Source organism: Petaurus breviceps, unplaced genomic scaffold, assembly GCF_028583685.1.
Source record: "Petaurus breviceps papuanus isolate PSGF00001 unplaced genomic scaffold, PetGlider_PUasm1.0 99, whole genome shotgun sequence".
Classification (NCBI taxonomy): domain Eukaryota; kingdom Metazoa; phylum Chordata; class Mammalia; order Diprotodontia; family Petauridae; genus Petaurus; species Petaurus breviceps.
Window position 1 is genome coordinate 25,951,216 of NW_027187465.1, and position 12,322 is coordinate 25,963,537.

The 12,322-nt window shown below is 39.3% G+C and overlaps 1 protein-coding gene across 1 annotated transcript in view; it reads left to right on the forward strand.

The window, feature by feature from the left end:
• Positions 1 to 12,322, forward strand: part of ATP6V0A2 (ATPase H+ transporting V0 subunit a2) — a 43,019-nt gene that overhangs the window by 23,999 nt on the left and 6,698 nt on the right. The window contains exons 10-16 of the mRNA XM_069081405.1: positions 436 to 586; positions 797 to 936; positions 4,597 to 4,778; positions 5,280 to 5,370; positions 6,587 to 6,705; positions 7,461 to 7,674; positions 9,255 to 9,374. Of these exons, the coding sequence (XP_068937506.1) occupies positions 436 to 586; positions 797 to 936; positions 4,597 to 4,778; positions 5,280 to 5,370; positions 6,587 to 6,705; positions 7,461 to 7,674; positions 9,255 to 9,374 (1,017 nt within the window). The remainder of the gene's footprint in view (positions 1 to 435; positions 587 to 796; positions 937 to 4,596; positions 4,779 to 5,279; positions 5,371 to 6,586; positions 6,706 to 7,460; positions 7,675 to 9,254; positions 9,375 to 12,322) is intronic.

The following is a 12,322-nucleotide window of genomic DNA, read 5'->3' on the forward strand; positions in this document are numbered from 1 at the left end:
CCCCCCCTTTTTTCCTCCCCCTTCCCTCTCCCCGCCTTTTCTCCTCCCCCTCCCCTCTCCCTCCCTTCTCCTTGGGCAAGCTCCTCCCACACTAGGCTCCATGTGACTCAAACTCCATGTAACTCAGACTCCAGGTCACATAGGCCTATTAATGGGCAGGGAAGATCTTCCTATTCCATTAACATTGCAGGCTGACTTCCAGCTCACCTGTTTTATTTTAGTTGCTTGTTAGGTTTTGACCTGTGGAATATCCAAATTCTGTGCTATGAGAAGCTTTTTTCATGTAATGGCATCCTGCTGTGGTTTTTGCCATCACTTTTGACCAGGAAAAAGAATTGTATTTATGTTTTGTGTTTGTGAGTCTATGAAAATGACTGTTCACATACTTCTTAGAGAATCACTTTTTTTAATTGTCTTTTTTCTTTATGTGAAAAGAGAGAAAGTGGAGTGACAATCCCTTCATTTATGAACACCATCCCAACAACTGAAACGCCCCCGACTCTAATCCGAACCAACAAATTTACAGAGGGATTCCAGAACATCGTGGATGCCTATGGAGTTGGGAGCTACAGAGAAGTAAATCCAGGTCAGTTATCCATGTGGAATTGTTGTTCTCTAACATGAGAGTATAACGTGTTCTGAAAAACTTAAAAAGCTGACTTTCAGCCTTTAATAATTCTCTAAGTGTTTTGGAGAATGTTGAGGTCATCATATAACATTAGAAGGAGAATTTTCGTTAATTTGACCCTAACAGTAATAGGTGTTGTCAAACAAATGTATTTCTTTTCTTTTGTAGCTCTCTACACCATCATCACATTTCCCTTTTTATTTGCTGTGATGTTTGGAGACTTTGGGCACGGCTTTCTCATGTTCCTGTTTGCCCTTCTGTTGGTGTGGAATGAAAACCATCCCAGACTGAAGCACTCACAAGATGAGGTAAAAAGGAAAAAGGAAGAATATCAGGATACACACAGGGGTTATTGCATTCTTCTTATTACAAATACAAAGGGACAGATCTTTTTTTTCATTTAATTTAATTTTACTTTTGATTCCAGATTTTCTCCCTTCCCCTTCCTTTTCCCCCACCCACTGAGAAGGCAGATCCCATTATTTCTACATTAACCATGTCAAAGAGAGGAAGGGAACCAGGGTGGTGGGGAAGGGGAGAAAAAAGTATGCTTCAGTCTGCACTCTTGAGTCCATCAGCTTTCTGTCTGGAGGTGGGCAGCATGTTATAGTATGAGTCTTTTGCAGTTATGGTGAGTCATTGTGTTGATCAAAGTTTCTAAGCTTTTCAAAGTTGATTGTCTTTATAATATTGCTTTAAGTGTGTAAATTGTTCTCCTGGTTCTGATCACTTCATTTTGCATCAGTTCATCCAAGTCCCAGGTTTCTCTGAAATCATCCTCTTTAGCATTTCTTATAGTATCCATCCCATTCATATACCATAACTTGTTCAGTCACTCCCCAGTAGATGGGCATTCCCTCGCTTTCCAGTTCTTTGCCATGAGAAAAAGAGTTGCTATAAATATTTTTGTATCTGGATCCTTTTCTTCTTTCTTTGCTTTCTTTGGAGGTATAGACCTGATGGTGGCATTGCTTCATCAGAGTATGTGTAGTTTAATAACTTTTTTGGGAATGGTTCCAAATTGCTTTCTAGAATGATTGAAGTAGCCCACATCTCCACCAACAGAGCATCAATGTGCCTGTCTTCCCACATGCCCTCTAGAGTGTTGTTTTCTTTTTTTATCATGTTTTCTGTCTAATGGGTGTGAAGTATACCCATATATATTATAAATTATATATATATAATATATATATATTATAAAATAACACAGTTATTTTAATTTGCATTTCTCTAATTCTTAATGGTTTAGAGTATTTTTTTCATATGGCTATTGGTAGCTGGATTTCTTCCTCTGAAAACAGCCTGTTCATTTCCTTTAAAGATTAACTTTTGGGGAAAGACTCTTATTCTTGTAAATTTGACTCAATTTCCTATGTTTTAATAATGAGACCTTTATCAGAGAAACTTAATATAAAGCTCTGCACCACCCCCTCCCCCCAGTTTTCTACTTTTTCTCCTAAGTTTAGCTGTATTGATTTTACTTCTACAAGAGTTTCTAAATTTTATGTAATAAAAATTATCCATTTTACCATCTGTGAATATTTCTGTCACTTGCTTGGTCATAAACTCTTCCTGTATCTATAGATCTGACAGGTAATCTCTTCCATGCTCCCCTAATTTGCTGATGGTAAAACTCACTAAGGTTAAATCAAGTGCCCATTTTAAACTTATCTTGGTCTGTGGTATGAGATGTTGGTCTCTGTCTCATTTCTGCCAGACTAATTTCTTGCCCACAATTATCTAGATGTCTAAAAAGTGCTTTGTTCTCTGCAGTCATTTACTGACTGAATATAGGGCATTAAGACAGTGAGTTGGCATCATGGCTGCACCCAGAGGCTGGAAGACCTCTCTGGGTTTTCATCCTGCTTCACATACATATTACCTCTTAGCCTCATTTTCCTCATCTTCAGAATGGGGATAACAGCAGCATTTAACATCACAATGTTATTGTAAGGTTCAAATGAGTGCTTTGCAGACTTTAGAGTGCTATGGAATGTTCTATTTTATTCCAGATCAGATTACTTGTATCACTCTGAGAGCTACCTAGGCTAGGCAGTATGTACTGCTGCAGGGACCCACTAGAGATTGTACTTTTGACTTAGTGACTGATTTAGATCTGTCTTCTTAGAATTAAACTCCATTATATCTTTCCCCCTGGCTCCAAAGTTTGTCTTTTTTTAGGATGTAACTTATGTCTGAGTTAAAAGCAAAATATAATTCTTGCCATCAGGATCACAGGCTGTAACCCTGTTGTGTACTCTGCTGTTCTCTAGATCTGGAGCATAGATCCTTACCCTCTGCTAAAATCTGATAGTGTTTCTGACTTGAGTGTGTCAGAGTTTCTATATTATCAGCAGTGTGAGTACTCTCTCCATGGAGATTGTGACTCTCGGATACCTTGGCAGATTCTTCCACGAAATGGTCCCAGCATTCATCATTTGTTGGCCAATCTTTTGGTGATGAGCTCTGTTCTTCAGTTTGGTTCTTGCACAAAGTTCTGTTGCCAGGCTCCTACTCCAGTGCCTTCTAGTTTGGTAGAACTCAGCAGAACTTGTGCTTTACAGGCATAGCCTTTGAGAACCCAAGGTTCCCCTCCAAGCCATGGTATGGTATTGCTGACAGCAGTTAAAAAGTCCAGAACTTATGTCCTGGTGGAAGGAGGTAATTGGAACAGATATCCATTGATTGGACACTGATTGCTTAATTACAATAGCTTATAATTATATAGCACAATAGGGATTACAAAGCACCAGCAACCTGTTGAACTGATAAAAGGTCCTAACAATAATTGACATTAATATAGTACTTTAAGTTTCTAAAGTGACTTGTATTTATTATCTTATTTAGTAATGCCAGTATTATTCTCATTTTACAGAAGAGGACATTCAATCATAGATTAGATGATTTGACCAAGGATTAGAGACTAGGAAGTGTGAAGCCCAGACTTCTAGTGGGATTTCCTGATGCCAGACCTGGTGTTCTTTGCACTAGCTCACAAAAATAAACTTGTTTCCAAGAGGAGCTTGGGAATTTGGCCACTTGTAGAATATTTCTTTTTCTTGCATGTGACATTACCGTGCATGAGGAAGTTTGGTGATGTCGTTCAGTTGTTTCAGTGGTGTCTGACTCTTCATGACCCCATTTGGTGTTTTCTTGGCAAAGATACTGGTGTGGTTTTGCCATTTCCTTCTCCACATCATTTTATAGATGAGGAACTGAGGCAAACAGGTCTAAGTGACTTGCCCAAAATCACACAAATGTCTGAGGCAGGATTTGAACTCGGGTCTTCCTGACTCCAGGCTCAGTGCTCTGTCTGCTGTACCATCAGCTGTCCTCATGAGGAATTTTAGTCTCAAATAACTTATGCAAGGAAACAGTAGAAATTGTACAACACATTACTCTAGGCTTTAAACATTTTTCAGTTAACACATACTAATAAGATATGAACTGGTGGCTACAGTACCAGTAGGTACTGGTGTACCCAGCTCACTGTTGCATAAACAGATGACAAATCTTCATACTACAAAGATAGACCTCAAAATATCCTGGAGAAACTATTGGCACAATGATCTAGACATAATATTGATCCATAAAAATTTCAGAGCAACATTTTGGCCATATCATCAAACAGATGCTCATGGTCACCAAGCTTCATGGATTGAAAAGCTTTCGAAGTTTAGGAACCTAAAAAGCAAATAAAAACAAGTACCTAGAGTTGTGCTGGGTGCGCTTTCCATGGGCCCGTAGACAGTGAGCTTCCATGAATTCAGCTAGAAAAGACCGCATTTCTATTCACTGGGCCGTCATCTGCACAGCATTCAACAGAAAAGATTACTAGCAGCGTAGTGCTTGTTCTGGGCCTGTTTCTGTCTGAGTGCTATTCAGATCCAAAAAGATTTGTAAGAATCATAGTAATAACTTTGCCTTTATGCAGTTTACAATTAATTTTTACCTTTTGCTATTTACAGATCATGAAAATGTTCTTTGATGGTCGCTATGTCATTTTGCTGATGGGATTGTTCTCAGTATACACAGGCCTCATCTATAATGATTGTTTTTCAAAATCAGTTAACCTGTTTGGCTCTGGATGGAATGTTTCAGCGATGTTTAGATCTACTCTAGATGACACTAATACTTCGGGTCTCTGGGAGTAAGTGCCTTGGTTTTATTACTAAATGGCCTTTAGTAATTTTAATTACTAAATTTTGAGAAACATGTAGGCTGCCTATTTCAGTTACTTCCCTCAAAACATCCTTGTTTGCTCTACTCTTCTCCCTTTCCCTGGGATTGCAGCCTAATTTAGACATTTCATAATACAAGCTTTTGGCAGCTTTATTCACCACCTGATTTTGATCTTCCTTGGTGGGGAGGGGGCGCGAGGCTTATTAAGTACCATCCCCTATGCTACCAAGGGAGTCCCTTCCCCCCTTTCTCCACCCTTATCTCCTTTGTCTCTGTTGACCCCACCCACTTCCAAAGTCAGATTCCTTTGACTAGATTTATCTGCATCTTCCCCTTCTAATTTCTGAAACCTGAAGGTAACTGTCTTCTTTTTTGAAAGGAAGGTGAGAAGGCCCTGAGCCTTTGGGGTTTTTTTTTTGTTGTTGCTGTTTTTGTTTTAAGCTTTATTACTGTGTTTGTTTTGCTACAGTGACAATGATATAAAGGCCAATGCATTTCTTCAGTTGGATCCAGATACTACTGGTGTGTTCCAAGGTGCTTATCCTTTTGGCATAGATCCGGTTAGTGCCTTTCCCCCCTCTTCTTTGCTTGTATTATCCCATGGAATGGCTACCAACTTGCAATGTTAGAACTGTTTTCTGCTAGACTTTAAGAATTGCTTACAAGATGGGGAAAATAATTATTTTTTGGGGAAAACTGTTCTTTCTGCCTCATTTTACTGAGTTTGGTGCTCCTTATACCCACTGAGTCAAGTGGATTTATGGATGAATTTCTGAGTCACTAAACTTTCCATTTTCAGTGCCATGGAATACTGTAGAATATGAAATCTTTTAGCCTAAGGGATGGTCTAGAAGAGAAAATTAGTACCGTGACATGATCAGGCTTTTTTATTACTTAATGGTCAGAAAATAAAATGGATATTGTTTTTACTATCTGTTCTTCTGTAGATGTGAGTTACCTTCTATCCCCTGATCTTGAAAGAAATCCTAGAATCTTAGAGCTGGAAGGGACGTTAGAGACCATCATGATGCTTATTTTTAGGTAGTCATTTTAAGGTAGGAGAGCTTCCAAAATGTTACTTTGAGGGGTAGGTACAAAATGCCTCAAAGGGTTTTCCTTATGGAGAGCTGAATCTTTTAATGACATTACTTCCCAGTAGAAATTATACTCATTTAGTTAAGCATTTGTTCAGTACCTGCTGTGTGTAAAAGCTCATTATTTGATCACTCAGGCTTTTCATAGGGATTTAAGATTTCTAACACCTGAGAAATGAATTTACACTTTAAAAAGAGGAAAACAAATCAAAATGATTAGGAAGGATATGGGTGCATATAGATTAAGTGGGGGAGAAAATAGTCAATCCCACTTTCTAAGCTTATCACTCACATCTACTCAGTCTCACCTTTTAAGCATTCTGTATATAATACAGTTTTAGCACTGTATTATATTACTTTTGTCCCTCACAGAAAGTGTTTTAGCAAAAATTGTCACTATAATGACGAAGCTTGAAAATACTTTTTCCCTTGTTCTCCTACTAAGGTATTAGCATGCTCCTGATGATAGCATTTTAGGAGCCAGGGTGAATATTAATCTGTAGCCATTTTTAAGGAAAAGAAGGTAGGAATTAAGGTGTAACCCTAAATTTTCAGCTAGAAAGCTGTGTGGAGTTCTTTTGTTGTTTCTTTAAGCCAGACTACCCCTTTCCCCTCTATGGTTTCACCTGTCTGTGCTTTGCAAGGAAAAGAAATTGAATGTTTGTTTTTATCTTGGCTTCAGATTTGGAACTTGGCCACAAATCGTCTCAGTTTTTTAAACTCTTTCAAAATGAAAATGTCTGTGATTTTTGGAGTTACCCACATGACTTTTGGAGTTGTTCTTGGAATCTTTAACCACTTGTAAGTATAAAATGTAAAAGATGCATTTGGAAGTCAGGTGCCTGTGACTTGTCTTTGCCCCCAAATGCTGCATTATCAAGGGTTGTATTGAACAAAAGGCAGCTAGGTGTACCGTATTATAAAAATTCTGTGGTTCCCTTAGGCATGACTTCAAAAATAAAATGATTGTTTTATAGAAACTGATTTTAAAGAAAGTGATTTTAAAAATAATTTTGTTGGTTTTCAGGAAATTCACATACCAAGCAAGGCAACTTGATGAAATACTTCTATATTGTTAGTGTCAAACCCAAAGAGAAATGGAGCCCTGTGGGTGGCATGTTGACTTAGAAAACTTCAGAATGACCTCATCTGCATTGTATCGAGCTGTTAGTTATTTTGTTAAGCATTTCCCAATTACATTTGGATCTGGTTGGCAGTTGCTGGCAGCTTGCTGCCTGGGAGGTTATCTCTGTTCTAGATCCCCTGGTCCATCACTCTAGCTTAACATGAGAGTATTTATCTTTTTCTTGAATCCTGTGTGATAGTGAAACCTCTGCTGCTTCCACTCTCAGCATGAATAGTTAGTTCAGTTTGTGGTTGTTCTCGAAACATTGGCACGACTCTCTGAGGCACATGACGTTAACTGATTGTGTTGTTTTTTTCTCTCCAGCTACCGGTACAAAGAATTTAAAAGACGTGGACTCAGTTTTCTCTCTTTTGTCTTTTTAGTTTGATCTTGTTCATATTGATAATTAGTGGCTCCTTTTTTTTTTTAGGCATTTCAAGAAGAAGTTCAATATTTACTTGGTATGCCTCCCAGAGCTCCTGTTCATGCTGTGCATTTTTGGATACCTGATATTCATGATTGTCTACAAGTGGCTCACTTATTCAGCTGCAAATTCTAAGTTCGCACCCAGCATTTTAATTGAATTTATCAACATGTTTTTATTCCCAGCTGGTGGGGCAGAAAGTGGACTTTACCAAGGACAGGTGGGAAACCACTCTGAGCACTTTTGGCCATCACAGCAATTGCTTTTCTCAGACAGTTGTGCCAGTGTTTTAGGTACAACCACAAACTACACACGCTGAAAGTGGAACCAGCAGAGGTTTCACTCTCAGACGTGGTTCAAGAAAAAACCTTTCTTTTGTATAAAATGCCATTGTAGGTACCAGACAGAGGTCATTAAGACATGGCCCTTCTCTTCATCCAGTTTATTATTTAGGTGGAAGAGGGGAAAATGGTACAGTGCAGCAGTAGATAAGCTGCCCACACAAGCATGTAAATTTAATTCAAAATAGAATGTGGAAGGGCCTACGAGAGGAACAGAATGCTTTCAGGGTCTGAGAAGACAGGCACGTTGGAGGTTGTGAAAAGCCATGGTGTGTCATTTCAGAGATACTGCACATTTGTGGAACACATACAGTGAGAAGCATTGGGGAGCTTTCAAAATGTCAGTCACCACTGTAAGACACTGTTGAGCAGAATCATTAGCTTTATTTCTTTGAGGTTTTAAAATGGGAACTGATCATTGAAGTTAAAAAGCACAAATATATTTTTTTCCAGTTTTTTATCCATATCATACCTGAATACCTTTTAATCTGCATTGGCATGGTCCTGTATTCTCTAAGACTTTGCCAGCAGAGTGTAAACTCTACTAGCTTAGCTCCCTTTGGATTGGGAAGGCTTCAAGTCTGAGCCTAGAGACAAAATTATGTGTTTATCATCTGTAAACCAACCGACTTTCATTTTCTTAACTGTATAGAAGTAAAATACAATTAACATATTATCATTTGACATCTTCCAAACATGATGATTGTATTTTTAAAGGTTCGAGTCAATGATATATGCGTTTCTTGTACCACACAGATTTTCTCATTAAACAATTCTTTTTTTTTTTTTTTTTTAAGCAGTCAGGGTTAAGTAACTTGCTCAAGGTTACACGGCCAGTTATTTTCTGGGTGTGGTGCTGAGTATCTGAGCCCGGATTTGATCCAGGTCATCCCGACACTGGAGCCAGTGCTCTTACTCACTGAGCCACCTGGCTGCCCCTTCATTAAACAATTCTTAAGAAATTATTTTTTTTAAAAAGTTTTATCGATGATGTAATTCTTCCTTGTTACCCCACTTCTTGCCAGAAATTACTGTTCCAAGGTCTAGTTTTAATTAGAATTTCATTTTTCTCAAACCCATTATAGCATATTTCATCTTGGACTGGTCTGATTCCATCTTAAAGAGGAAGAAGCTTGAGATATACATTGAGTCTTAAGTCCAAGTCTGTTACAAAACAGAAAGAGAGACAGTTTATTAGACTACATGGTTGTCTATATAATAAATATTATGAATTTTGGAAAAGAAAAAAAAACTAGCTCATTTGAATATATTTTACAATATAGTGATTTTCTGATGTTCTGGTTGAATAAGCGAATACACTATAAGTTACTACTTTAAGTGAACAGATTAAAGGAGGAAAGTAGCTATTTTACTTACAGTTTTGCAAAGCATTAATTTTTTTAGACTGTTCTAGCCTTGTTTTGATGTTTTTCTTCATTTTACCTCTTGCCTTCAATAGGGTCATATCCAGAAGTTTTTATTAGTTATGGCAGCAGTTTCTGTTCCTGTCCTGTTCTTGGGAAAACCTCTTTATCTGCTTTGGCTCCACAATGGAGGTCGATTATTTGGAATACACAAGGTATGTGGCCATTAGATTTTATCACTGCATATGCTGCTGGCTTGCAGTCAGTTTTAGTGCTTAGGGTTTTGGTGTACTATCCAGGTGGAGATGTCCCCAAGGAGCTTAGTGATGTGGGTCCAGAGCTCAGAAGGCACGACCACTCTGCCTGTGAGACAGACTTGGAAGCCATCTGCATAGAGGCGTTAGTGGGAGATTGACATGATCATGGTGTCCAAGGGAGAAAGTGAAATGAGAGAATGAGGCAGAAGACAGAGTCCTGGGGAGCATCACTGAAGGGATGAAGACAGCATCCAGGAGGGTTGGGCTGGTCAGCAGGGCCAGGAATTTCAGAGGAGTTAGGAAGGATGAAGTGTGAGGGCAGGGGAAAAACCCCACCAAAGCAGCACTGATCTTCCCAGTTAGGAGGTCCTAAGTGTTAGAGCTTCAGAGTGGTCAGTGGTCTTATCAACCATCTGGTCCAGATGAGAGAATGCAGGCCAGAGAGTTAAAGTGATTTGTGCACGTTTATAGAGGTAATGAGTAGCTGGACTGGGATCAGTGTGTAGCAGTGAAGAAATGCTTCTTGTGCCTCTGAGGTTTTCTAATTTCTGGCCAAAGATTTCGCAGTCCCAACAAATTTTCTAGGTGAGTTCTTGCAGTATCATTTATCCCCATGTCAACTAATTGCACCACCAGAATTGAGTAGTAGTTAGTAGACTTGCCAGTGTTGCCTTTAATTGATGCACTGTTCCACACACCATGACTCCAGATCATTCCATCTCTCCTCAGACTTCCCATAATACCCTCTCCCCCAACCCTCTCAGCTGAGAAGCTTGCCTAGTTCATTCCAAAATATCCCTCTTTTCTCCCCATCACCCAGAAGCCTTCTGCTGCTCTTTCCCTCTTCACCCTGGTCTCACAGTAAGAGGTGGACTTCTTGCTAAGGCAAAGCTTTCCACATGCACAGGTGATCACCCCATCCCATTCCATCTGCTCTAGCAGATCTGCCACCTCTGTCATCCCACTCTCCCTTATCTCTACTTTCTCACTGTCTACTGACTGCTTCCCTCCTGCCTACAGACATGTCCCATCTGCAAAAATCCCTGCCTGTTCTCTCATCTCTCTTTTCTTTTTGTGGCTAAAATCCTTGAGGATAGTAATAAGTGGAGATTGTGAGAAGCATTGTGTAACTCACCCAGTCGGCATGGTTTTGTGATTTGGGACTCTTGGTTCTCCTTGGACTGATCAGCGCCTTCATGGCCCAGGCTCATGCTGAGGATGCAGTGGTCTTCGTCTCTTCCCATGACACTCCCCTCTGTGTTTTCCCTTTGAAGTTTTTCTGTTCTTTCAGGGTATAATTAATTACAGATGACTTGGAGATTAGAGAGGCATCATCTCATCATTTTTACCCTTCTCCTTCCCCTACTAGAGAGACCAGCCTGATTTTGTGACTGCTTATTTCATTGCTTGGTGCTGAAATAATTAAAAGTATAGTATTACTGTCACTGCTTAGTTCTTCTTGTCCTCCACCACTAACTGCTGGGAGATAGAGCCTTTGTTCCTTGTTGTTATGGTTTTCAAGGGTTGTCATGGTGGACCTATTCATTGCACAAAGGGTTCAGTTGACTGAAGTCTTTACCACTTTTTTTCACATTTTGACTCTATGATGTTTATTTTAAATTCCCATCCCGAGTCTTTTCTCTTAAAATTAATTATCAGAAATAGAAAACAAATCTGAAGCACAAAGGTTCTGAATAAGTAATGATTTAATGGTAAGTCTCCAAGTTACCATCAAGTCAGGTCAGCTAATCAATCCCTCAGTAATTAGTGACACTTATTTTTATAACAGAGAAGAGAAATTTAAAAAATTTCAGCAACCTTAAGAAACTTGTTTTGAACATAATTCAGTTAGTCAAGGCAGATCCATCTCACTAGTTCACTTATCTCAGGCTTTCTTAACCCAAATTCATCCTGTGTCTGCAAAAGTGAGATTGTCTTAGGAATCTCTGCCCTGTACCTGTAACATTTTGATACCAGAAATATTACTTTAAAGGGGGAGAAGAGGAACTTGTGGCTTGTATTAGCAGTTACACACACAACCCTCCCTTCCCCCCATCTTCCAGTTGCCAGAAAGGGAAACCCAACCTTAGAAGATAACGCTATTTAATTTAGACTTAGCTTTGAGCTCAAGAAGAAAGGGAACTTATCCACTAAGACTGCAAAGAAAGAACTTGAAAGAGAAACTTTACCCTTTAGTCAGCTCACCTTGGTCCAGCTGCTGGAAGGGGAAACAGCCTTTAAAAAGAGAAAGATATAGGTCTTACTCTACATTATCTGCTACTAAGTGATAAAGGCTTATCAACCTATCTATTCCCTAAATCTGTAGGTAACCTAGACTTAAGAGAGTATCTGTTAGTTTGGCTTAGCTGTCAGGGCTAGCTTTTCCTGAAGAAGGGAGTTTAATTTTAATCCTACAATCAAACTAAAAATAAATTAATCAATACTAACTGATTTAAAGGGTATTCCCTTTCACTGTGTCAGAATTTTTATATTTCTTTCTGCACCAAAAAGATACTGCCAAATCCATTAACCTTTTTTTTTAAGCCTTGTTGACATTTCTGTAGTGTTTAAGACTCTTAATCATCTGCTCCTCTTACAAACTCTTTCTTCCCCAGGTTTTTGTGAGATTGGTCTCTGGTTTATTGTATCTGTCTCAGTCTCCTTTGCTGTACTGTTGTCCATGTCCTATCTTATAAGGGTCCCCAAAGCTCCAGTCTTCCTCCTTTTCTTAATCTCCCTATTTTTCTTGAGGGCATTACCATCCTTCCTGGGTCAAAGACTTCAGAGTCATCCATGACTCTTTCTTCTCTCCAACAGCCGCCCCCCCCCCCCCCCACCCCCCCGGGCGGTCCTACCCCACCACCCCAACCCCCTACCCAGCCCCCTGCATCGGCACCACCAGACCC